Source organism: Triturus cristatus, chromosome 10 (genome assembly GCF_964204655.1).
Source record: "Triturus cristatus chromosome 10, aTriCri1.1, whole genome shotgun sequence".
NCBI lineage: Eukaryota > Metazoa > Chordata > Amphibia > Caudata > Salamandridae > Triturus > Triturus cristatus.
This window is the reverse complement of record NC_140593.1, coordinates 501482145-501509320: the sequence shown is the minus strand read 5'-3', so window position 1 is coordinate 501509320 and position 27176 is coordinate 501482145. Positions and strand designations below refer to the sequence as shown.

General features: G+C 51.8%; 1 protein-coding gene across 3 annotated transcripts in view; it reads right to left on the bottom strand.

Moving 5' to 3' along the window:
• NCAPG2 (non-SMC condensin II complex subunit G2) overlaps positions 1–27176 on the bottom strand; it is a 403487-nt gene that overhangs the window by 79891 nt on the left and 296420 nt on the right. For all 3 annotated transcript variants that reach the window (XM_085631953.1, XM_085631952.1, XM_085631954.1), the window contains exon 23: positions 23229–23419. In XM_085631953.1, coding sequence (XP_085488079.1) covers positions 23229–23419 — 191 coding nt within the window. The remainder of the gene's footprint in view (positions 1–23228; positions 23420–27176) is intronic.

Below are 27176 nucleotides of genomic sequence, written 5' to 3'. Positions count from 1 at the left end.
TTATATTTGGGGACTTGAAAAGAGAGGGCTGATCTGGAAGCCGAAGGAAGGCAGAGATGGCAGAGATAGCCCTTGATAGTGCCCAGAGCAAAGCCCTGCTGGGCCAAAGAAAGGAGGAACAAAATAACCTCAGAAAGAGGGGCAGAGAGGGGATCCACAGGCTTTGCTGTGCACCATGCCACAAATTTGTTCCACCAGCAGGCGTATACCGTCTTAGTGGAGGGATGCCTGGCCCGCCGCCAGATCTAATCCAAAATAGGGGTAAACTCGGTGAGTAGACACACACCGGACCCCTACTGGGCAGCGGAGTTGATTGTTTGGATGATAGCCTGATCGTTACATTTGCTGGAGATACTTTTATTTGTAGATATAATCAATCATTCATCTTTCAGGTATTTTTGGCCTCCACTTTTGGCATTCGTGATAATAGGAGGGGCAGACACCATAGCTCTTCCGTGTGGTATGAATGACACCCCGGGATGTACTTTTGTATGTACGAAACTTTTAACATAAAGTTGCATATACTTGGAGAAGATTACTACTCCTAACTGGTTGTTTCTTCCTACCGGTATTCTCTTTTCCTACCGTTTTAGTATTACAATGACTTGCCAGAGGAAAGTACTCAACACGGAAGGAACTGGTTTTAAGGTACCCTCTTATCTCAATTGGAGGTGAGAGTATGAACGTACTGGGACAGGTAGAGTCCTGAGGAAGGCCGGCGTGACAAGGGGCATACACTTACGGCAGAAACTTGTTGACCACCTGGCAGTAAAGGAGGGGTGCTAGGAGCATATAGTATCTCCCAATCACCACCATCCTTCACGTTTTTAACTCTGGCCGAAAGGTCCAGGAATAAAGTCTTAGGCACAGTGACACTTCCGAGCTAGTTTTAACTCACTACACTGCACTTTCACTACCGTTGTTCCAAATAACTATACAATTATTTTGTGTGTCTGTGTTGTATTGTCTTTCCCCACCCTATTGCTCCATCCCGTGCGTGGCTACGCCGGGGTGTTTTGTAAGCAGCCCAATGATGAAGCATGTCACACATCTGTCTGAGGGCAGTATTAGCACATACAGCACGTGCCATCACGCAATATAAATCTATTTTATTACTCCCTACTCCTTCTGGTGTACTCTTTTGTGTGTACTAGTGCCAAGATCACAAACTTCGGGAGGCAGGATGAAAGACGTCAACTGTCGCCGTTCAATCTCCACGCAAGGAGGTGGAGACTGGACAGGTTCGGGTGGAGGACCGTCCCCTGCTGCTGCGACAGAAAATCCTCCTGAAGTGGCAGACGTGTCAGAGGATTGATGGCCATGTTGAGCAGCTCGGGATACCAGACTCTTCGTGCCCAATCCAGAGCAACAAGAATGACTTGGGCTCGGTCGCGCCGGATCTTCTTCAGCACTCTGGGCAGAAGTGGTATAGGCGGAAAGGCGTACAACAGACTACAACTCGTGATGAAAGTGTCACCGAGTGAGTGCCGCCTTAGAAATTCCAACGCACAGAATTGCTGACATTGCGCGTTCTCTTTGGTGGCGAATAGATCTAACCAAGGCTCTCCCCACTGTTGAAAGAGACCTTGCACCACCTCCGTGATCCATCATGCACCTGCGGCTGAGTTCGTCCGCCCTGGCGTTCAGTGAACCTGCCAGGTGTTGAACCACCAGGGATATGCCCTGATGTTCCAGCCATTTCTAGAGGCGGAGGGCATCTTGACATAGGGTCCACGACCCCGCCCGCCTTGTTTGTTGCAGTACCACATGGCGGAGGTATTGTCCGTGAACACCTGCACTACTCGTCCCCGGACAGAGAGAAGGAATGCCTTTAGTGCAAGACGGATCGCCAGAAGGTTGATGTGGAGCTCGGACTCCACCGGAGACCAGAGGCCTCTGATCTCCGCCTCTCCCATGTGGGCACCCCATCCCCAGAAGAGATACGTCTGTCACCACTGTGTGTTTTGGTTGGGGAAGGGAGAGGGATATGCCGCTGACCCAATCCTGGTTCGTGAGCCACCACGCAATCGGACAGATTCCCCGGATGCTGCGCCCACTGGAACTTCAGGTCCCGGTCCCACTACAGAGCCCACATATGATCAGCAGGATGCAGGAGGCCATGAGGCCCAGCAGCCTCAGGGTCATCCTGACTGAAACACGAGATAGAGGCCGAAAGATCGGAATCATAGCTCGAATATCCCGGACTATCTGTTCAGGAGTGAAACCCGAAACTGTGTCGTGTCCAGACCTACTCCGATGAAGAGGAGCTTCTGAGAGGGGGTCAGGTGTGACTTCGACACGTTGATGGAGAACCCCAGCGAATGCAGGTCGGACGTAGTCTGGAGGTGGGAGACGACTGCCTGAGGTGACCCTGCCTTCAACAACCAGTCGTCGAGATAGGGGAAAACTGGAACACCTGATCTGCGCAGATGAGCTGCGATCACCGCCATCACTTTCGTGAACACCCGAGGGGCGCTGGTAAGGCCAAAGGGGAGCAAGGTAAACTGAAAGTGCTCATGGCCTACCGTGTACTACAGGTAACGCCGGTGGGCCGGCAGGACGGGGATGTGAAAAGAAGCGTCCTGCAAGTCCAATGCTACCATCCAGTCTTCAGTGTCGAGGGCAGACAAGACCTGAGCCAGGGTCAACATTTTGAACTTCTTCTTCCGGAGGAAGCAGTTCACGTCCTCGAGATACAAGATAGGACACAGGCCCTTGTCCTTCTTGGGCACCAGAATGTAGTGGGAATGGCAACCACTACCTACTTCTGGGGCAGGAACCTGCTCAATGGCTCCCTTGGCCAAGAGAGCAGCAACTTCCTGTTGGAAAAGTGCCAGGTAATCCTCCGACATGCGGTGGTATTGCGGTGGCATGGCTGGAGGGGTAGCCTCGAAGGGGAGGGAGTAGCCCCTTCTGACTATCTGCAAAACCCACCTGTCCAACGTGATGGTGCGCCAGTGGGGGGAGATAATGGCAAATCCTGCCGCCCACTGGTGTTTGCTGGGCCTGAAATGTCGGACTAGGAAGGTTTAGAGGCTGCAGGAGGGGGGGGGGGTGGGGGGGGCGTGAGAGAGAGAGAGAGAGAAATAGACTGGCCCGCCCACTGGCCCCCGGATCCACATCCCCGGTCGTGCAAAGGCTGGGTAACTTGCTGCGGCCTGTGGCCCTGGGTGGGACGTAGCGGGGCACTCCTTCTGTAGCCACGAATGGGGCGATATGCAGACCGCGCCAGACAGGTGGAGAGACCCAAGGACTTGGCCGTAGCCCGTGAGTCCTTGAAGCACTCTAGAGCGTTGTCTGCTTTGTCGCCAAAAAGGCGACGGCCATCATAGGGCATGCCCATCAAGGTGTTGTGGACATCCCCTGAAAAGCCAGTGGACCTCATCCAGGCATAGCGACAAAGCGCTACCGACGTTGAAATGGTCATACCCAGAGAATCGGCGGTGTCCAGCCCACAACGCATCGTAAACTTTGCTGCATTCCTCCTGTCGGCAATAGCCTGGGAGTGCACTGCCCGGGCCTCCTCCGGACACTGAGGCTGAACTTGCACCACCTTATCCCACATTGAGTGCGAATAACGGCCCAAGAGACATGCGGTGTTTACGGACCGCAGTCCTAAGCCGGCGGAAGAGAAAATTTTCTTGCCAAGGTGGTCCAGCTTCTTGGATTCCCTTTCCGGTGCGGCGGTAGGGAAGGCGCTCTTGGAACTGGAGGCTTGAACTACCAAGCTCTCAGGGGTGGGATGTTGGGAGGGGAAAAGTGGGGTCGCCCTGAGCTGGGCAGGGACGTCGGGCAATCATCCTGTCCACGGGAGCCCCCGTGTTGGGCCTGGACCACGTGCCCAAAAGGACGTCTGTGAGGGCCTCATTAAACGGCAGCAGGGGCTCAGAAGAGCTCGCAGCCAGTTGAAGCACCTCAGTCAGGAGTTAACTACTGACCGCCACCGTAGCAAGCTCAAGGTTGAGAGCCTCGGCCGCCCTACGCGACACCACTACACTCTCCTCCATAGGAGGAGACAACATGCCAAGGTCAGGGGAGATGCCTGAACCACTGGCATCCCCCAATTCCTCTCTACAGTCCTGCTCATTGTCCAATTGGTCAGTCAAAGGGTCACCTGACCCCTCCCAGTCCTCCTCCTCATCCTCTGGGTGCCATTGTGGTTGAAAAAGGACCCCAGGAGTGAACAGGGGCACAAAAACCCAACCCGGCGCCGGATGCGGCGACGGACGACGCTGGTCCGGCTCCTTGTCCATGTTGCCATGGAGGCCGGCGTCTAACGCGGTAGTGGTGCCGTCGGAAGCGGTGCTGGTGGAGGCGTAACGAGGTCAACCGGCGCCGATCCAGATCCAGGGCTGGATCCAAGGGGGGTCTGCGGCGCCGGGGCTGGAGCCGCTGGCAGCGAAGACCTATCCCCCCCCCTACCGAGTCCGCGGGGCCCGAAGGCGCACCAACGGGGTTGGTCTGCCCAAAGATGGAATGCATCACCTCGTAGAACGTACGAAGGTGGGCGGGAGTCGCTCTGGCTCCCAGAAAGGGAGGGAAACTCAGAGTCGACCTTTCGGGCTCCGCGCACGGAGAGGCAGAAGGGGCACCACCCGCGGACCTAGTCGGATCGGCTGACCGACAAGGAGAAGTCTAAGAGCGACGATGCTTCTTCAACTTCTTCGACTTACCCGAACCCATGTGCGAAGACTTTGATTTCGAACCAGAAGGGTTGTGGCTCCGCCACCAGTCCCTCGACCTCCCTCTCGACCGGGACCTCAAACAGCACGGAGCCGACTGCCGGTGTTCAAGCCGCTTTCGGGACCGCTACTGCAAAGCCTTCGGTGCCATCGACCGGCAGTCGGAGCACGACTTGGGGTCGTGGTCGCGCTCCAGGCAAAAGAGGCAGATGCAGTGCGGATCCGTCACTGACATCAGTCGGTTACAGGAACCGCAGGCCTTGAAACCTGGGTATCCCTTGTGCACCTTTTCGGAGTCGGAGACTCAAAACAGTCGACAAAAGTTGAGAAAAATTTAGTCAAAAATTGACTGAGGTACCGCTCTTCCCGAATCTGCGCTGGCTGGCGTGGAAAAAGAAAGAACTGATGTCAGCACGCGAGGGTGGTGTCTAAATAGCTGCCGCAACGTCATACCGGCGACCACGACGCAGACGCCGGACACGGAGCTGACCGACGCCACCTTCTGACCCACAGAGGTACTGCTGACGAAAAAACTTTCCGGATCCAGTCTGATGCCTGGGGGTAATTCTAAGGTAAGGAATCTATAACTAACGTGTTTCTTTCAGATATTCCCAACGTGGATAGGTCAATTAAACATTGAAGGCTGTTGTAAAATAATGCATGTGGATATACTGGCATGGCTCTGTTTTCTGTTGGTACTGCATACTTAGTAACTAACACAATTAAATAGTTTCATGATCAGCACATGAAAATAGTGAGAGTTTTCAGCCTTCTCCTTTTTTCAGGTCTTGTACATTCTCAATAGAACACTTGGAGAGAAACGCTCACACCACTTGCTGCACAATGGATAGCTGTTCTGAAATTTTCTCTGATGCGGTGGGAATATTTGGCGGGCCAAAAAGAAAAGTCAGGGCAAAGACATGTCAAACGATTTGTAAGACCCATCTGTATGATGTGATGGATTGCCAAACCGGGAGGAAATTATGGATCCTGCAGTCCATTGGATGGGTATGTTCCTCTAAGGGTAAACTAAAGTGACTGGGTGTCTGTTAAATCAGGGAAAGAGAATAGGCAGTACTGCTGGCCTGCGCTCTGCCTGCGATCCCTGTCCACAGACTGGAAAGGACTAGGGCGCTGCTGTACTGCAAGAATATGCACAAGACCTCTGGCATAGCCTATTAACTTTTTGAATTGGTGTGGACACTGCTATGCAGGGGCTAACAGACGCAAGGAGTGTGAGACGTTCTGCTTTCCTTAAAGCATTCATAAGGAGAATTTGCCTTATCACCTAAAAAGCTTTCACCCAACAAAGGCCATAACCATGAGGGAGGCCTGTACATCACTGGAAAATATTGTGAAGCGCATCAACATGTCATGAAGAACAACAGTACCCCACTGCCCGTCCCAAGCAATCAGTAGTATCTAGACTCACATGGAGAACATATTGGCTGTTGTTTGTCCATCATGAATTGTTTGAGCCAAAGAGGCCCCAAGGTCCTGGGGGACTGCCAGCCAGTTCTTACTGGCCATGTTCCACAGGGCATGTGTACAAGTACGGAGTAAGCAAAAAGCATTAACTTACTGCAATATCACACTAGCAGAAGAAAACGTGTAGAAAGCTGGCACTTCTTGTGGTATATCAATAAGAACAGGGGTTCCCTTATGAATGGACAGGGGCTTGCTATACGAACCCAAAGTGTTCAATTAGGGGGTAGTGTGGTTGAGCAGCCTTAGGCTTAACAAGGAGGAGAACAAGACATTTGCAAATACACACAATAATTAATAAATTACACCACAACTCAAGAAGGAGACCCACACCAATTTATGAAAATAGCAAGTATCATTATATATGTTTAGACAGCAGAGAAGCACAAGTTACTACTTGTGTAACAATATATCTGTAAGAGACATTAGTTAGTGATAGATTCCTTAGCTTAGATTCCTTACTTTAGAATAACCCCAGGCGTCAGACTGGATCCAGAAAGTTTTTCGTCAGCAGTACCCCTGCGCGTCGGAAGGTGGCGTCGTGCAGCTCCGCGTCCGTCGTAGGCGCCGAGATGACGTCACGGAGACTACTTAGGAGTCACCCATGCGTGCGAACGTCAGTTCTGTACATGACTTTCCGCACCAGGAACGCAGAGTCATGCAAGAAACCGACCACTGGTGCTATGAAACTAGGACCCTGAAAGACATGATCTTAACCCTAGAAATCAGTTTGCAGAACAGGGAGGATGGGTGGGGCGGTAAGGAATCTATCACTAACTAATGTCTCTTACAGATATATCGTTACACAAGTAGTAACTTGTGCATCTGAAAGAGACACGTTAGTGATAGATTCCTTACCTAAGAATAGATACCCAGCAATACCAACCACGGTGGTGGGTCTGCAAACAAGATCATATCATAAAGTCCCGGAGAACAGAACGGCCAAAGAACCCGTCTCTCTGGACTTGACTGTCAAGGCAATAACGCTTGGTAGACATGTGTAGAGGCCCACATAGCTGCCTGACAGATGTCCTGCAAGGGGACGCCGCGTCCCATGGAAGTAGTGGCTGCTGTTGCCCGGGTAGAATGGGCACGCAGCCACACAGGAGGCTCTCTTAGCCAACGAGTAACATGCTTTGATGCACAGAACGACCGACCGAGTGATGGTCCGTTTGTGCACAGCCAGACCTTTTTTGGCACCCACGTAACCAACAAAAAGTTGGTCATTCACCCGTAACTGTTGTGTGCGATTCAGATAAAACGAGTGCGCACGTTTTGGGTCCAGACGGTGGAGCCTCTCTTCCTCTTTTGAAGGAGGCGGAAAGAAGGTAGACAAAATCATGGTCTGGCCGATGTGGAAGGGCGTGACAAACTTTGGTAAGAAAAAAGGGCGAGTCCTTAAAACCATCTTGTCCGGATGAACAGAGAGAAAAGGAGGTTTAGAAGACAGAGCCTGGAGCTCACTCACTCTTCTGGCAGAGGTGATTGCTACCAGGAAAGCAGTCTTTAGAGTGAGAAGACATAAAGGACAGTTATGTAGTGGCTCAAAGGAAGCACACATCAGATAAGTCAAGACAAGATTTAAGTCCCATTGAGACATTATGAAAGGCACGGGAGGAAACGTGTGTGTAATGCCCTTCAGGAAGCGGTTAACAACAGGGGACTTAAAAAGAGAAGGCTGATCTGGAAGCCTTAGAAAGGCGGAAATGGCCGGGAGATAACCCTTGATAGTGCCCAGAGCAGAGCCCTGCTGGGCCAAAGAGAGAAGGAACAAAAGAACCTTGGAAAGAGGGGCAGAAGGGGGATCCACAGGCTTTGCTGTGCACCATGCCACAAATTTGTTCCACCGGCAGGCGTATACCGTCTTAGTGGAGGGATGTCTGGCTGCCAGAATGACATCACAGACTTCGGAAGGAAGGTCGAAAGCGGTCAACTGTCGCCGCTCAATCTCCACGCATGGAGTTGGAGTCTGGACAGGTTCGGGTGGAGGACTGTCCCCTGCTGCTGCGACAGAAGATCCTCCAGAAGAGGCAGTCGGATAGGGGGGATCGATAACCATGCTGAGTAGCTCGGGATAGCAGTATCTTCATGCCCAATCAGGAGCCACAAGGATGACTTGGGCCCGGTCGCGCCGAATCTTCTTCAGCACTCTGGACAGAAGTGGTATAGGCGGAAAGGCGTACAACAGACCGCAGCTCCACTTGTGACGAAAAGTGTCAACAAGCGAGTGGCGCCTTGCAAATTCCAACGCGTAGAACTGAAGACATTGCACGTTCTCTTGGGTGGCGAATAGATCTAACCAAGGCTCCCCCCACTGCAGAAAGATACCTTGCGCCACGTCAGAGTTCAGATGGCATTCGTGATCCAGCATGCACCGGCGTCTGAGTTCGTCCGCCCTGGCGTTCAGAGAACCTGCCAGGTGTTGAACCACCAAGGTAATGCCTTGATGTTCCAGCCATGTCCAGAGGCGGTGAGCCTCCTGACATAGGGTCCACGACCCCATCCCGCCCTGTTTGTTACAGTACCACATGGCGGTGGTGCGGTCTGTGAACACCTGCTCTACACTTCCCCGGACAGAGGGAAGGAACACCTTCAGTGCGTCGGATAGCCCGAAGCTCCAGAAGGTTGATGTGGAGCGGGTACTCCGCCGGAGACCAGAGGCCTCTGATCTCCGCCTCTCCCTTATGGCCGCCCCATCCCAGGAGGGACGCGCCATTGACCCAATCGCGATTCGTGAGCCACCACTGCAATTGTCGTGCAGTGCCCTCTGAGATCTGGACGTGATCAGACAGGATGCCCTGATGCTGTGCCCACTGGAACATCAGGTCCCATTGCAGAGCCTGCATATGCCATCTGACATGTTGCACTAGAAGGATGCAGGAGGTCATGAGGCCCAAGAGCAGGAGGGTCATCCTGACTGAAACCTGGGATAGAGGCTGAAAGATTGGAATCATCGCCTGAATATCCCGGTCTCGCTGCTCGGAAGGATAAACCCAAAACTGCATTGAATCCAGAACCGCTCCGATGAAGGGGAGCATCTGAGAGGGACTCAGGTGCGACTAGATAGAGAACCCCAGCAAAAGCAGGAGGTCGGCCGTAGTCTGGAGGTGGGAGACTACTGCCTGGGGCGAGCCCCCCTTCAACAACCAGTCGTCCAGATGTACGAGTTACTTAGCTTCGGTAACGATGTATCTGGTAGAGACGAATCTAGACGCAGATTGTGAGACTGGACCCGGAAACTTTTTGCCATGGCATCCCTGCGCACCAGGGGGTGGGGCGATTCCACACGACTCCGACTAGGCGTTGTCCGCCTATGTGACGTCAGCGAGGTCACATAAGCCCCACCCCGGCGCGCCTACGTCAGTTTTTTTCGGAGAACTTTTACGCGCCGCAACGCGGAGCCACCAGGCAAACTGTGGAAGCAGGGGAACAGTGTGCGAAAGAGTAGAAACAAAGAATGGAGACAAGCGACACCATAAGGAGCGGTGCAACGCTGCAGCCGCCAAAGGCAGGGGTGGAATAAAGAACAGAGCAGAGCCCTGAGCAGCCACCCTGCCAGCATGTAACCGCCTCCCCACCCCCTCCCCCGGAGACAGGGAACACATGTAAAGGCAGGACACCTGTAGCAGGCCTACAAGCCCCACCTGGAAATAGGGAAAGGGAGCCAGCCCCAGAACAGACAGGACAAGACAACAACAACAACAAGGGCATGGCATGGCCAGGTGACCCCCAGACAGAGGACGGCAGAGGGGCAGGGACCCCCAGCAGCAAGAGGAAGGAGGGAGGGCTGAGATTGAAGGTAATCCCCCCCCCCCCCCCCCAACCTGGAGCAGCCCGAGTAGCGGGGTACAGGAGCACCATAACCCCATCCTCCATAGAACCAAGGGGAGGAAGGAACAGCAACAAGACTGAGCAACCCGCCAAGAGCAAAGGAATGCACTCACAAGAGACAGCCCCCCCCACCAGGAGGCGAGTGCCGAGACCAACCCATGGGTCCTCGCATAACGGGGAGGAAGGGCGGCCCATGAAGGAATCTGCAGCTAGTATCGTCTCTACCAGATACATCGTTTTCGAAGGTAAGTAACTAGTACATCTGATAGAGACTACTAGCCACAGACTCCTTCACGTAGAATAGATACCCTAGCAATACTGATGAGCTTTCGTAGGCTCTTAAAGACATGGTTGTTCAACCAGTAAGCCTGCTGCTCGGTCTCTCTATCCGCCACATGCGCCGAGACACCTTCGGGTATTTGTTTGCGCAATAAAAATCTCGAAAATAAAATAAAATAAATAAATACCCACGGGAAAGGAGGGTCTGCGAAAGGACCCCCCCCCCCCCCCCCCAGCCATAACAGGACAGAGGGTCACACAGGGGACAAGACCTGCGGACCGGGCAATAACCCGGCCCCTCCCAGGCAAGAGGAGCCCCCGCAAGCAGAACACAACCGACCCCAGAAGGATGGGGGAAGAAGAAAAGAGGGGGGGGGCGCACACTCGCAATAGAGGAACCAAGGGCCAGGTCAGAGAGGCCGAAGTACCCCACACCATTTCAAGACAATAAGCTTCCCCCCAAAGCCAGGGGGGGAGCCCAGAGGGCCCAAGGAAACGAGGGAAAAGAAGGCTAAGCCACACCAGATGAAAGGCAACAGGACAACCAGAGCGGCGCTAACAGACAAGCCGCCAGATTAGAAAAAGTAGCTCAGGGACCCAGGAAGACCGAGTGGGCAACACCTGACAAGGGAGGGCACAGAATGATCCAAAGAAGGGAGAAGAGGAAAGGGCTAGACACACCCCCACGAGGGGCCGCGTACACGCCCTCAAGAAGCAAAGCAACATACAGAAACGCCACGGAGAACAGGCACCAAAGGGCCACCAGAACTCCCCAGCAGAGTGCAAGCAATGGGAACCCTCTTTGGAAGAACTTCCGCAACAGAGTAAAAACAAAAGAGCCACAGGGAAAACACCACGTGAACGGCTTGACAATCAGCCCAAAGAAAAACAGAAGGCCTAATCTGTGGGCCCAGTCTGCGCAACAGTTCTAGCAAGAAACACAGCGAACAAGGGCCGTCCAGCAGCCAACATTGCCAAAGTCCCCACAAGGAGGACTCAATGGCCAGAAAACACACGGCACCGCAAGAGCGACTGTCCCAAGAAGGACCAGAACCAGCTCAACTCCTTAATCACTGAGGAGGAGGAGGAGGAGGAGGAGGCGGAGAAGTATAAGGGGGAGGAGGACGAAGCCCCGCCAGGAACCTTTGGATGGCGGAGTCAGCTGGGGCATGGAACAACAGGCTACCATCAAACGGGAGATCAATGAGCCGTTCCCGATTATTTTCGGGGAAGACGCCGTCCCGAAGCCAAGCATGGCGACGGAGAACAATGGAGGAAGCCATGGCCCGGCCCAGCACCTCCGAGATGTCTAGAGCGGAGTAAAGAATAAACGCCGCTAGCTCCCGGCCATCCAACGCATGACGCCGTAAGTCCGCCTGAACAGTCTCCTGAGAAGCTGCGGACCCCAAGGACTCGGTTGAGTCCCACAGACAAGAGGAGGCCCTAGCCAGGACACACAAGGTGTTCAGGGCCCGCAGGACCGCACTGGTCGAGGCAAACATGTTGCGCTCCCAAGAGTCCAGCCAGCGGGCCTCCCGGGAGGGCGGAGTCAACAGCGGCAGCAGGGCGGGAAAGGCAGTCCGCAAAAGAGGACTGGCGGCAGAGGGGTGGAGGGAGAGACACGCAGGGTCACGCGGCGCCGGAAGGTGTCGATGTAGAGGGTGCTGAGGCACCGGATCCACTGCGGCAGGACGCCCCCAAGCCCCCGTCAGGGACGAAGATCTCCCTCCCACCAGAGCCCTGGTGGAGAACCTCCAAGAGATGATCCGTCGGAAAACGAGCAATCGGGTCACCCATGCGCAGAATATCCACCGTCGTGGACACCGCGTGAGCAAAGGCCGCACCCGCCTCTGTAGGGCCCGTCGGCGGAGAAAGCAGCTCCTCCATGGGCGACGGCTGCAGACTAAGGTGGTCCTCCCCCAAGCCAAGCAGAACGGGCAGGGGCCATACCTAGAAGGTAGGAGAAGCCGAGGAATGGGGGACCTGCCGCTCCTCTGGCGAACACTGCGGCCTCAGCCACCCTTCGACCATGCCGGTGAAAAAGACACCACTCGGCGGCCAGTCTCCGGGGAGGCCGACACCAATATGCAGGCAGCCTCTGGAGAAGAGGGAGTGTCCGAAGACTAATCTGCAACACGAAGCCCTCCGCCAGCCTCGGCCCAGTATACGACAGAGGTGGTCCGGCGAGCCATGCGGCGCCGCCAGGGCCGACCCAACCTCAGACTGCCCTCCAACGAAGCAGCCGCCTGCATGGAGGGACGAGAAAGCCCCGGAGGAGGGCGAGGGGGTCGCGCCTAACCTCGACCCGAAGCGGGACGAGAAGAGTCCAACGAACTCTGTGGCGCCGCCCGGTCCAGCAGCTGCCAGCGCCGTAGCGCCGTCACCTCGGTCTAAGACACCTTGTCGAGGGGCTCGGGGATGCGACTCGAGCCCCGGCGACCTCACGCGACACCACAGGGACTACCGCAGGAGTTTGCGGCGAGGCAGAGACGCCGTGGTGTCTCCATCTGGACTCTCGACGCTCCATCACCGGGAGACGGTGGGTAGGAGGACAGGCGGGGCCGCATCTACCGCGGAGAGTCCACGCCCCCGGCAGGCCGAAACCCGGCCCCCAGGGACAAACTGCGACACTTACCCACCGGTGAGTGGCACTCTCGCGACATCAGGGAAGGGCGATGACTACGACCACGGCTGTATCTGAAGCCGTCTGCCGATCGAGGGGAGGAGGTCGACCTGGAGAGACGCGGCAAGAGAACTTTGGCTTCAACTGTTGGCACGCCTCACAATCCGTGGTGCCGTGATCCTCCCCCAAACACCACATACAAATGCGATGAGGGTCCGTCGCCGACAAAGACGCCAACACAACGTGCAAGCTTTGAAGTCCGACGGCATTCGCACACTGTTCCACCAAGAGAAGGACAATGATGAAGAGAAAAGGTCCCGAAACAGGCCCGTAGCAAGACCGGATCCGCGTTGCATGTGGGAAAGGAAAAAACTGACGTAGGCGCGCCGGTGACCTCGCTGACGTGAGGTACGCGGATGACGCCTAGGCGGAGTCACGTGGTATCGCCCCGCCCCCTGGCGCGCAGGGATGCTATGGCAAAAAGTTTGCGGATCCAGTCTCATGCCTGGGGATAATTCTACGTGAAGGAATCTGTGGCTAGTAGTCTCTGTCAAATTTGGAAGACTGGAACCACTGATCTGCGCAGATGAGCTGCGACCACCGCCATCACTTTTGTGAACACCCGAGGGTCTCTGGTAAGGCCGAAGGGGAGCACGGTAAACTGAAAGTGCTTGTGGCCTACCGTGAACAGCAGGTAACGCCAGTGGGCCGGCAGGATGGTGATTTGAAAATATACGTCCTGCAAGTCCAACGCTACCATCCAGTCTCCAGGGTCGAGGTCAGCCAAAACCTGAGCTAGAGTCAACATCTTGAACTTCTTCCGGAGGAAGCGGTTGACGTTCCTGAGGTCCAAGATGTGACGCAGGACCCCTTTGTCCTTCTTGGGGATCAGAAAGTAGTGGGAATAACAACCACGTCCTACTTCTGGCCCAGGTACGTGCTCGATGGCTCGGCCAAGAGGGCCGTGACTTCCTGCTGAAGAAGCGCAAAATGGTCCCCCGACATGCAGTGGAACTGAGGTGGCATGGCTGGAGGGGCAGACTCGAAGGGGAGGGAGTAGCCTCTTCGGACGATTTGCAGCACCCACCTGTCCGAGGTAATGAAACGCCAGTGAGGAAGGTGATGGCGAATCCTGCCTCCCACCGGCATGGGGCGTGCCCCAAAGCTCAGATTAGGAAGGCTTTGAGGTGGATGCTGCGGTGGTGGACTGACCCGCACACTGGCCCCCTGTCCTGCCGCGGCGGGAACCACGTCCGCACAGAGGTTGGCTCTGCGCAGGCTTCTGGCTGAACGAACGTGTCAGGGCACCCCTTTCGTGGCCACGAAGGAAACAAAAAGCAGACGTGGCCGGGCACGTGGTGGAGAGACCTAAGGGACTGGCTGTAACCTGTGAGTCCTTTAAACGCTCCAGCGCACTATCTGCATTATCACCAAACAAGCGAGTACTATCAAAGGGCATGTCCATAAGAGAACTTTGTATATCCCCTGAAAAACCAGTGGACCGCAACCAGGCGTGGCGACGTAGGGCCACTGTTTTGGAAATCTCCCTACCCAGCGAGTCCGCGGTGTCCAGTCCACACCTGAAGGCGAACTTTGCTGCATCTTTCCCCTATGCAACAGCTTAGGAAAGCACTGTCCGAACCTCCTCCAGACACTGAGGCAGCACCTGCGCAACCGTCTCCCATACAGCGTGGGAATAGCGGCTCAAGAGGCATGAGGTTCACCGACCGCAGCCCTAAGCTGGCGGATGAAAACAGTTTCTTGCCGAACTGTTCCAGCTTCTTGGATTCCTTATCCAGTGGGGCGGTAGGGAATGCGCTTTGGGAAGTGGAGGCTTGGATGACCAAGCTCTCCGGGGTAGGGTGGGTTGTCAAAAAAGCAGGGTCACCCGGGGTCAGGCGATGGCACCTGGCCACGTTTTTATCCACGGGAACCCTCGTGGCTGGTCTAGAAAAGGGGCCCATCAATATGTCCGTTAACGTCTCATTGAACGGTAGTAGGGGCACCATAGAGCTTGCTGCCGGCTGAAGCACTTCAGTGAGATTAGTTTTGAGGGTCACCGTAGGCAGGTTGAGGTCAAGGGCCTCTGCTGCTCTACGGAGCACCACAGTGTATGTGGCGCCCTCCTCCAGAGCCACAGCAGGAGGAGAAAGAAAACCAGGTTCAGATGAGAGGTCAAGGCCACCTGCATCCTCCAACTCTTCTGTCCATTCCTGTTCCGACCCGCACTGCCATGCAAGAGGGTCCTCAGACCCCTTCCAGTCGTCCCCTTCCTCCACTGCCCGTGGAACAGGCTGCAGCGGTGGGGGAGGGACATGGGAATATAAATGGTCAAACGGCGCTGGTTCGGCTCCGTGTCCCAATTAGGGTCCCAACCAGGAACAAAATTGTCCAGGAACCCGGGCAAGGGATAAGTGGTGGAACAAACTGAACCCACTGCGGTGCCGGGAGCGCCGCCACGGGCGGGGCCATGACCGAAGCCGCCGGCCGAGGGCCCTGCGACGCCGGAGCTTCCGGCAGTGGACCTTGCGACACTGGAGCCGCCGGCGGTCCAAGCAGCGGAGCCAGCGGCAAGGGAGGGCCCTCAGCTAGGACCATGGGGCCCGAAGGCACGCCTGCGGGAGCCCGAGGCCTGAAAAGGTGGTCCATAGCAGCAAGAAAAGCTTGCACCTGGGCAGGAGTCGCCGACAGACCCGGATAAGGTGGGTAGGCCGCGGGACTCACAGGCTCCAAAGGAGCCGCGGGGGTGGGACCCCTGGCCCTCTCATCCGCGTCCGGAGACTGACGGGGGGACGTCAGAGAGCAGAAACGCTTCTTCGACTTCTTCTTATGACGTCTCTTACCCGATTCAGAGTGTGAAGACTTCGACCCCGAGGAGCGATGGCAATGGCTCCGCGCGAGGTCCCTCGAACGACTCCTGGGCCTCAAACGGCGCGGGGACGACTGCTGGGCCTCCAGCAGCTTGCGGGACCGCTCCAGCAAGGCCTTCGGAACCATGGCCAGCCAGTCGGAACAAGACCGGGAGTCATGGTCGCGCCCCAGACAGTAGAGACAGACGTCATGGGGGTCGGCGACATCATACGGCGACAAGCCCCGCAGGATTTAAACCCAGGCATCCCTACGTGGCACCAGGAGTCCAAAACTCAAAATGGAAGACAAAAAGTCAAAAGGTTTAGTCAAAAAATGACTAGGGTACATGCTCTTACCGGATCTGCGCTTGCTGGCGCAGAAAAAGAAAGAACTGACGTCAGCACGCTTGGGTGGCGCCTAAGTAGTCTCTGTGACGTCATCTCGGCGCCAGCGACGGACGCGGAGCCGCACTACGCCACCTTCCTCCGCACAGGGGTACTGCTGACGAAAAACTTTCCGGATCCAGACTGATGCCTGGGGATATTCTAAGGTAAGGAATCTAAGGTAAGGAATCTATCACTAACGTGTCTCTTTCAGATATATCGTTCAGGTAAGTACGTTTTTAAATATAAATTCTTTTCTCTTTAAAAAGTGGACACCGTGTGTGAGAAGTTGGCCTGGCATATGCTGCCCACTAGTTATAGTGGGCACCTTGCACCAGTCCAAACAACCCTTATTAATGATAGGTTTAAAGACAACCTTTATTGAAAGCTATCCTAGTGGTAGCTACGGAGAGCAGCCTTCAGGCTAAGTCTTGAAGGAGTGTAAAGCAGCTTGGTTCACCAGATTATAACCTCCTGAATTACTAAATGAAAGGAGAACCACGCAAGGTATATATATATAAAATGTATGTATTTATTTCTAAACACTCTACTAATCCCTTTATGAGATTAGAGAGCCAGGCACACAATAATACAGTTCTAAAACGACAGTAAATAGCACAATATACAATGGGCCCTAGGGGTGGACCAAACCATATATTAAGAAAGTGGTATAAGAACCACGATTTAACTAGACAGTGCCTAGAGCATGTAGAATCGCTGGGACCCCAAGGAACCACCCAAGGTAGTGACACAGGAGACCCACGGGGGACGTGTGCAGTGTGAGAACACAGCCGCAAGTCCCGTACTATTCTATGGGAATGTCGCGGTTGGAATTTTAGAAGTTAAGGACACTTCGGAGAGGACTTTGAGCAAACCCCTTTAGACTTAGGGGGTTCTAGGGCCAGCACCCACGGGAGCACCGTAGTACTAGAGTTACCTCACCCAGGGAAGCCGGGTGCATAGGTGTCAAATGGCGTCAGGAATCGTCGTGGATTCCAATGGCGATCTGCTGCAAAGTGCTGCTGCCGGGAAGGAGAGAAGTGTCCGGTGTGATCCAAGCCTGGATCGAAGATCAGAAGAACCTGAAAGCAGAGGGGACAGAATATGGGTCACTTGCCAGTGACCAGGGGCACGATAGACGAATGCCCACCGATGTCGAGTGTTTCAGGTGCGAAGAGGTGAAGCTTGACTCTGCAGCCACGAGGACCAGCAGGCGTCGACGACGACCAGGAGCTGGATTCGAGCTGTCCCACGAAGGATGTCGAGTGCTGCGGTGTCAGTGCCCGGATTGGACCCAACAAGCCTTGGCAACAGCAACCCACGCAGGAAGAGAAAAGATGCTTCAGTGCGGACCGGCAAGGTCCGGGGGACTCCCCAAGCGATGGAGAGTCAGGGCATGTCTGGAGAAACCAGGTAAGCCCAATTAAAGTTAGTCACCTTCACAGAGACCCACCAGTCGACGGACCAGGGATCGCAAAGGGACATCGAGAGAAAACACAAAGGGCCTGCTCACGGAACACTTGTGGAGTGAAGGTGGGCAATCTTTGGTGCAAATGCTGCTCGGGGTCAGTAACCCAAAGCTCAGCTGTAAAAGTCGTTGGAAAGCTGATGCTTCTGCAAATGGTTGCGGTGTCCAGGGGTTCGGGTTGCACGGTTTTCCACGAGGGATACAGGCCTCAGAATTGCTGAGTGCACAGATCGACCTCAGAGACCACGGAAACCCACCTCCTGTGTTGCAAAATTCTTCAGAGTCCGGCGGGAGCTTTGGAGATGCAAACCGGACCGATGCGTCTTTGGTGCCTGCCAAGCAGGGGAGTAACTCCTTTACTCCAAGGGAGATTCTTCAGTCATCTAGTTCAATGTAGATAGTTGAAGTTCCAGGATTCAGTATCAGAGTTTCATCCGGGTGTAATCTAAAGTTCTGTAGCCAGGGGTTCCTTTCTTATACCCCAAGGAAGGGGTTGGACAAACTCTAGGGACCCACCTATGGGAGGGTCAGGAAAGAGGGGTGGCTACACCCATTTCCTTTGTCCAGTTTCGCGCCAGAGCAGGGGCTGGTAGCCCCTGCAGCCGGTTTGAACTGGACTATGCACAGGGAAAACAAATGTGCCCCCAGTGCTGAACTTCAAAGCCCTCTTGGAGTGCACCCACCCACCCCCAATACACTAAAGCCTGTCTGGGAGGTGGTGACAACTCCCTGTGACAGGAAACCTATTGTCCAGGCCTCCCCTGCCGGAGTTTCGTTCAGAAGCAGGAGGGCAGACTTGTGTCGGTGGCTGGCAGCATCCATTTTGTGATGCCAGCGCTCTGTTAGCTGGTACCGTGTATACCGGTGCTGTCATATCTCTCCCTATAGAAGGTGTGGGGGTATGATTCCAAGGTGTTTGACACCAAACACAATATGTTTCCGTGCAGCCATCCCAAAGTTAGCATTTACCGTTTGGTTATAATGCATTTAAAGAGTATATGGTTTGGCTGTACCACAAACAACCCCGGAACAAAGGTTCCGAAGGCTGCAGTGGGGCCCTGCTCATGGATAGGCACCCTCTCACATAAAACCCAGCACCCTGCCTTCAGGATTAGTAAGGCCTGCCATAGGGGTGACTGATAGGTTTATATGTGTAGTGATATTGAGAGATATAGTGAACCTATATCTCAGTAAGGGGTGCATGCGCCACCTTACCCAGGCTGCAGTAGCAGGCCTGTGGTGCCATTTTGGAAGGCTTCCCAGGGGTGGCATAATACATGCTGTAACCCCTGGTAGGCCTCTGGGGTCCCTATGCCCTGGGTACATAGTATACCATATACTCCATATACTAGGGTCTTATAAGGGTACCCCAGAATCCAATCTGGAGTGTACCTAAAGTACTGGGAATCATTCTAGAGAGGAAGCAGCTAGGCTGGGGTCCTGGTTAGCAGGGCCCCAGCGAGACTAAAGTCGAAAAACAGTGAAACATCAGCAAAAAGTGGGGGTAACTATAAGAAGCAGATCCTACTCTCCTACACCGTGCAATTTCTGAGTTCTGCAATGTTAGACTATGGAAGGAAGAACAAGTACTGTAAACGGGTACAGTACATAGACTTTCTGGACCAATATCCAGGAGTTAAGGTAAGTGGTGGGCAAGTTCCAAGGCAGCACCAGCAGCACAAGAGCGGTCAAGTGCAGGGTGCAAATCAGCATTGGGAGCCCAATGCATTTCAATGGGGATCGATCACTGTAAAAAGAGGCTGCAGGATCTCGCTAGGAAGCTAGTCGGGCTGAAGCATCAAGTAGGCTCAGGTCTTGCAATGCTCCGGGACGGGAGGACACTTTTGGTCCTCTTCTCCAAGGTCCAAGGGAGACGGGTGCAGGTGTCTCGTTAGGCGTCAGGTTGTTTTCCTTACCGGATCAGTCGCATTTGAAGGGGCCTGTGTGAGGAGGCTGAAGGTGACGCTGGGGAGTACAGGAGGGATGAAACCAAAGGACACGAGCTCTGGGGCGCTGGAGAACCTTGTTAGCACCGGTGTCCCACTTCAACTTGGGCCGGAGGCGATGGGTGCAGTGGTGGCTTCAGGTGTCAGGTTTTGGCAATTATGGAGACGTCAGAGTCTTCTCTTTTGGATATTCTTAAGAACAAAGGCAGACAGTCCTCCCAAGTTTCTGTAGTCACAGCTGCAGGATGAGTCGACTTTGGACCGGTTTTCGGCGAAGGATGCAGACAGGCCGGCAGGGTTGGTACCAGGTCAGATGCTGCTTCTCTCTTCTCTGCTTTTGCGGCTCTACTGTGTCCTCTCTCTTTTTAAGTCATCAGGATCTGCTTCTCTGGTGCCAGGGACTGAATTTAAGGGCGTTAGGCGAGTGTAGGTTAGTATCCAATGGGATACTGACCTTTGGGGTCACTACGCCCCCTAAAGGACCACTTTCTGTGGGAAGTGGGCATAACCCACCTCCAGAATTCCTAAGCATGCCATCACAAAGATGGCTACTTCTGAAAAATTGTGTTTACCTGACAGTAGCCCACCTTAGGGATGATACTAACCTGGAAGCGGAACGCTTACCTGACTACCTAATTGTAAACGAGGCACTGGACAGGGGGGCGGCTTCCACTCCTGTGAGGGGAGCCAGGTTTGCATTTAAAACGCAGCAGCTTCTTTGAAGCTCGCCGGCCCAAGGAGGCTAATCAGCAGGTCATCCTGTGGGAGGGGGTGTTACACTCTCTTCCCAGACAGGCTTTTGTTCTGGGTCTCCTGGGAGCAATGGCTGTCACCCTAGGAGGTCAGAACAGCATCTCAGGTGGCAAGCTGGGCACCAGAGGCTGGTAGGTTTTCAGGATGCACCTCTAAGGTGCCCTCTAGGTGCATGTATTGGTAAATCAGACACTGGCATCAGTGTGGGTTTACCAATACAAGATGCTTGATACCAAACATCCCTTTTTTCAGTGAAGCCATCATGTAGCTGGGGAACTTGTTTTCACCAGTGTCCAGCGCATGTTTTAAAATGGCTTCTTTGTCCACTTGCACTGGCAGTGATAGGACTGACCAGCACAGGGCCATATCTGCTCATGCAGGTATGCCCTCACATGTAATATTCATCACCCTGCCTTAGGGCTGTTAGGCCTGCTGTAGGGGTGACTTGCAAATATGATATGCAGTGATGTGGCACACAGGGATATGTAACATCAAAGGAGGAGGGTCCAGAGGCGCTTGTAGGTCCAGCATACGAGCCCCCTAGGATGTGTGACATGTCGTGGTTTCACTTGTCTGCACCAAGACATGCAGCCTGCAATGGCAGTCTCGCATGTACTTGGTGAGGGGCCCATTAGGGTGGCACAATTCTTGCTGCAGCCCTTAGGGGTCCTCTTTAGTACCTCAGTCCCTAGATACCAGGGTACCACTTACAGAGGGTGTTAAAGGTTGTGTCAATTGGAGGAACAATTTTACAGTTTTGGGAAAGAGCTCTGGTACTGGGGACCTGGTTAGCAAGAACCCAGTGCCCTTTCAGCCGAAATCACATCATTTAGCAGGCAAAAAGTGGGGGTGACCATGTAAAAAGGGGTACTTTCCTACAATAAGCTTTCCAAAATCCTCAATCCTCTTGGATTCCCGATCCATTAGGAATTAATTGAAATTCAAGTTACTGGTTGAGGCCTGAACCTCAAGGCTATCTGCAGAGGGTATTTGGTAACAAAATCAGTATCCCTAGGAGCCGGTCTGTGATGCTTGGCCACCTGCCTATTTACTAGTAGGTAGGAAAATAGCTTTGACCAAGTGTGGCCATTAAGGTTCAGTAAGGACCTCCTTAAAAGGGAGCAAAAGCTTTGAGGTAGCTGGCTCAGGCTTTAACATTTCTGCCAGGAAGTTTGTTATGGTCTTGACTGAAGGCAACAGTAAATTCAGAACCTCCCCTGCCTTCCAGAACACCATTGCAATGGAGGGACTATCTCCCATTAGTGACCCAAGTGTCAAGTCAAATCTTGCCCCTGAAAGGTGTCAAGCCCACTCGCCTCTTACAATTCCATGTAAAATGTAATATCTGTGCAGAGAGCGGCTAGAAACTCATCACCACCATCCTAGGGCGTCCTTTGCTCCGAATCAGTCAAAAAGCTAATGCAGCCTCTGCAAGGATATACATCCTGGTAGAGGCAAAGGGTCAGTGTACGTGATGACCAGTCATGCTTTTGTAAATTCCTAGCACAACACTGGTAAAGATTGAGCCGAATTTGTTTCAGTGTCTTGACATCAGAACTGGACCCTCTTCCTGTACCGGTACAGACACTTAAGTATAAGGACCAGTGCAGGTTCTAGAGCTGTGGTGGAAGCCTGTACCGGTGTCGGCATTTGGTCCGAAGCGGGTACCAAGGTGTCAGACAGCAAAAAAAAAACAAAAAAAGGACATGGCACTGGTGGTAACCCAACTGGGGGCTCCTGTGGTTCCGTGAGGTCCAAAGCTGTGTCGGAGGGAACCAGAAGCCCACCAAAAATCTGAAGCATGGTTTTGTTGAACTCTTCAATCTGAAGTAGAGTCAACAAGGGGAATCTTGGGGTGCCCGGGGTCAGCTGAAGATCCTGCTTCATAAGCTGTGACTTCGAAGGTGAAGGCCTCCATCATGACCTGTGCACCTTCTCTTTGGGTTCAGAGGGATGGATAAGATGGAGTCCCACTTGGTCTTTTATGTCTGCATTTGGACTTCTGTTTTGACTTACCAGAGGACTTTAAGAGTGCACTTAGAGAGAGACAGAGTCCGCAGCCATGACTTGCAAAGGGATTTCGGCAAAGGCCCAACGACTTCTTATGTTCAGTGATGTACAGCTTTGCCTCTGTCCCAGATCACCTTCAGCTGCATGAGGACACAATTATCACACAATTTCGAGCATTGGCCTAAGCCCAGAGACCAACGACACGCCTGGAGCAGGACAATGACAGACATCTGTTTTCAATAGTCGTGGTATGCTTTGAAACCTGCAGTGTTAGCTGGTGATATCGTTCCCTAGCACACATTTTTAGACGTCATCAGAAGGCCAACGAAATTGGAAGCGGAGCTATGGATTTGCGATGAAAGGCACCGAAAGAAAGGAACTGACATCAGCGCACACAGAGGGCGCTTACATACAGCTCCACTCTGTCACTTAAATGGAGGTATAGAGCCAATGTGAAACTTAGCGGTGTGTGGGAACACTGCTAAGAAAAGTTTCCGGATCCAGTCTTGTGACTGTGAAGTATTTTAAAGTTAGTAATCTGCGTTTAGTAGTATCCTTCAAAAATTAATATACTCACAAAGAACTGCCACAAAATTGTCCCAAAATTTACATGAGTAGAAATACAACACTTTGAAGAATGGCAACTTGATTAACGCCTACCAATATGTTTCACTAAAACTAAGTTCTCTCGCAGTGGCATGCTACCCGTTTGCAAAACGTTTCAGTGCATGACCAATGGTAGCAAGAGCTGTATTGATGCTGCTACCACACATTCCTTGAATTAGAATGATATACGAGCCAAGAATCAAATCAAACGCAACTTATCCTATAGGCATATTTTCAAACAAGTTAATTAGTTGCATGATGTTTCACCTGTACTTGTGCACAATTAAAGAGCAACACACATGCAAACAATACCTGAAGAGCTTCGTTTCTCTGCTTTCTCAGTTTACGTGCAACAGTTTCCAAAACTTTCTGAAACAACTTCTGAACAGCTTCAAGGAGTGCTGTGGCATCTTCATTTGTTGCATTCATAGCCTGAGACAAACAAGTCTCAGTTACCTCTTTCAAAACAGAAAGAAGCATTGGCATACAAAACGACCCATGCTCTAAAGAGAGAAAACAAGAACAGAAAGTAACACAACTACATTAATAATAGTATTTCCTAAATATTTTATTATTATGCAGTTATTAAAAAGTGTGTAAAATAGGTCTACATATAAAATTGTTAACAGCTAGCATTTCATTGCTTTGGCATCAAAAGAAGCTAGCATTGGCACAGCTGACAGGTTTCCGAACAAGCACTGACAGAGCCAATAATCCTGGTCTTCAACATCCAGCCACAAAGCATGACATTGTCAATGCTTGTTTAAGTAGGCATACTCTATGGCAAAAACTATAACAAGATGCTGGCCCATGTGTGCACAGGCAACCATGTTTTTGAATATTTTTTGTTATACTGTATAGCCATCTTGTTTTTTTTGTCAAAGTATACCAAAGCTAACCGCTTGTGCACATGTACAAGCATGGCCAGTTATATTGCAATAGTTTATGACAGTGTATGATATACCTTAACATTGGTTTATCAAAGATTTTAGAATGGTAAAATAAATTAAAATATAGTATGCATATAAAGCCATGCATATCAATGCAAGCGAACAATGTAGCTGCCAATCCCTTGGGAAAAAGTGCACTCTTTTCTGCGAAAACAACTACATTTTGCAGAAGTAAAATGCCCTCACTCACACAAAAGGGGAGCCAATAGCTGAAGTGGACTGACCCACTGCTTCATTCTCGCCCATTGACCTATGCTGTATGCTATGATGGGTGGAAGTAAAGTGTGGTTGACAATTTAACAGACCAACAGATAAAGGCTGCAGACCAAAAGCCTCTGTAATTCTGCCTATTACGCAGTTTCAAAGACCAATCTTAAAAAGGAGAAAAGACTTTTCAACTATAATCTCTCCAAAAAAATTCTTGCTAGAGTCGCAGCCCAGCTTCACTCCTGTCATTTTCGAAGGAGACATCACTCCTAAGCACACTGTCTAGCATCATTTAGAAGTCACCAGGAAAAGGACAAAGTTGGGAGCAGAGCTCAGGAACCTTGTGCGAGGGCACCGAAACAAAGGAACGGACGATAGTGCCCAGGGGTGGCACTTATATGAAGCTCTGCTCCATCAATTGCGGGGCAGTATGGAGTCAGAGGCGGTACATCATGCCATCAACAGGCATGAAGGAGCATTGCTGAGATGATTCTCCGGGTCCAGCTTCCGACTATTTTCTTAAGGTGAGTAATTTGCAGTTAGAGGTGTCCAACAAAAGGAGTGGGGTTTCTCCAATGCTGCCCTAATTATGATTTATAATGCCTCATTAAAGGGAAGGGCTGGCTCTGTCTCCTGTTTGTTATAGGGATTCAATGAAGATATTAAGCCATTGCCTGCTCTATGCGCAACAGCATTTTGAGTCCCAAATACCTATGTAGCTTTTTTTTTTATCACAGAGGTGATAAAAGTGTGCACATACGAGATGGGGTAGAAAGTTATAACTCACCACATAGGCATTCTGTAAATCCAAGTGAACACTGTTTAAGAATGTTCAGTCAGCAGGTGTTTTCTGATAGGCTTTTACCTTTTTCATCTCTAAATGGGTAGATCTCTCTGCAACAAAGAGCGTCCGTGCAAAAATTACCCCAAAACCTAAACAATATTTTGGAGCATAATATATTCTTTATCCCTGGCATCTTTCTCATCCATACAGTTTGCATATCTATTTCTGGCACTCTTTAATCAAAAAACAAACAAAAAAAATCAGTCGTAGGGTATAGTTAATAGATTAGTTTGGAATCCCGGGCACCGAGGTTGACTTTGCAGAAAAAGCATCACTGATACTTTGATTGGCACAGTCTGCACCATAACAAGAGGTTGAGACATTCAGACAGGTTAGGAAGGAGCTAATGTCAGTAGAAGTCAGCGGTCAGTCTGGGAGTCGCAGTAGCTCAAGCGAGGTCTAGGCCTCTGTAAATTAAAGAACATGAAAATAGCCTTTAGAGCCTTTACTCATAGAGGTCCTCTGTACCTTCAGTACATGATTGAAACCCTATGCGCACACCAGATTCCTTAAGATCCAATAAGCTGGAACTGCTCAAAGTCCCTCGCATTTACAAAGCAAGAAGAGGTCGGAGTTCTTTTACATATCAGGCTCTAGAAATGCTGTGAATTGAATTGATTTGGCCTGTTGTAAGGCCAGAATTAGTTTCACAGATGATCTAAGAGAAATACTACCCGGTGATGCATTTTGTGCCATAAAGGAGAAGACTGAAGAAGAGCCAAAGGGCTGCCTGTTTCTCTTTCCACACTTACAGCCTTGCTGATGGTGGGAAGGAAAGCTTTTGCACCTTACAGCAATTCCTAATGTGTGAAAATGTCTGTTGTACTTCAGAATGGCTCTGAGGATAATCTTAATGTAGAATTTAGCTTAGAGCTTGGGTGTGACCTTAAAGATTGACACCCTAGGGATGCATGAGAGAAACTTATGGGCGTGCTACCGCAAGTTTGTTACCTAAACCCCACTCATTATCCAATTGAAGGCCTGTGACTAACATTGGTCATCAAAAGTTCTGGCAAGGTTTGAATCCTTGGTGGTGCAAAAGGGGAGAGCACTGACATGGCATTAAAAAGTGAGAAACAATTAGTAACTAAAAAGCCATCAAGACAACTCTCAATGGCTGTGGAGTCCACATTTGAGGCAAAAAAGAAATAATTGATATCATCAGTGCCGTTCGCCATGCCTGTAAACAGTCTGTTATGACTCAAATGACAGTAGTTAATGGTGCACAGAGCCAACTGGTACCACTGGATCATAACTACTTTAGAAATTGCTGAATCCTGTCTAACATCTGGAAACATGGTTCGGACGAGAAATCATCGAAATCTAGCATCGACCAAAATTATCTCTGGATGCTGCCCATGTCCCACATGAAGTGGTTGTTCCCTGCATCTATTCCAGTTGCTTTAAAGATGATCCAGTTTCTCATGCGCGTCTTGGCGCAATAAAAATGACAATGCTAAGATTTCATAAGCATAGAGCACACACATGTACACTAAGTGTGAGAAGTTGGCCTGGCATATGCTGTCTCCTAGTTATAGGGGACACCTTGCACCAGTCCAATTCGACTCTTATTGATGATAGGTTTAAGACAACCTTTAAAGAAAGCTATCCTAGTGGTAGCTGTGGAGAGCAGCCTTCAGGCTAAGTCTTGAAGGAGTGTTAAGCTTATTGTTTTACCATAGATAACCTCTTGAATAACCAAATGAAAGAGTAGCCCACACAGGTATATATATAAAATATTGAATATGCTACTTACCAGTATGCATCTGTTCTTGGCATGTAGGGCTGCTGACATTCATATCTGTGCATAGATCGCCGCCTAGTGTTGGGTCCGGATGTTTGCACGTTGTTGTCCTGGAAGAGTCTTCGAAGTATCCTGAGATAGGGGACTCCTCCCCTGGACCACAGTGCGCATGGGCATCCTCTCCATTCTCAGATTGTTTTTCGCCATTGTGGCAGTGATGGAGTAGATACAGAAAGTGATGACCATGCTATACATTAATTCTGAGAGCTGCAGCTGCTACAGGCGCCGGGGAGGAGGGTGGGCGATATGAATGTCAGCAGCCCTACATGCCAAGAACAGATGCATACTGGTAAGTAGCATATTCAGTTCGAGGCATGTGGGCTGCTGAATTCATATCTGTGCATAGAATACATAGCAGTACCTCCTATTAGCGGCGGCCACCAGTGCCAGCTGCAGCGGTCTGAAAAAGAGTTTTGAGAACAGCCTGTCCTACAGCTGCCTGCTGTTTTGAGTGT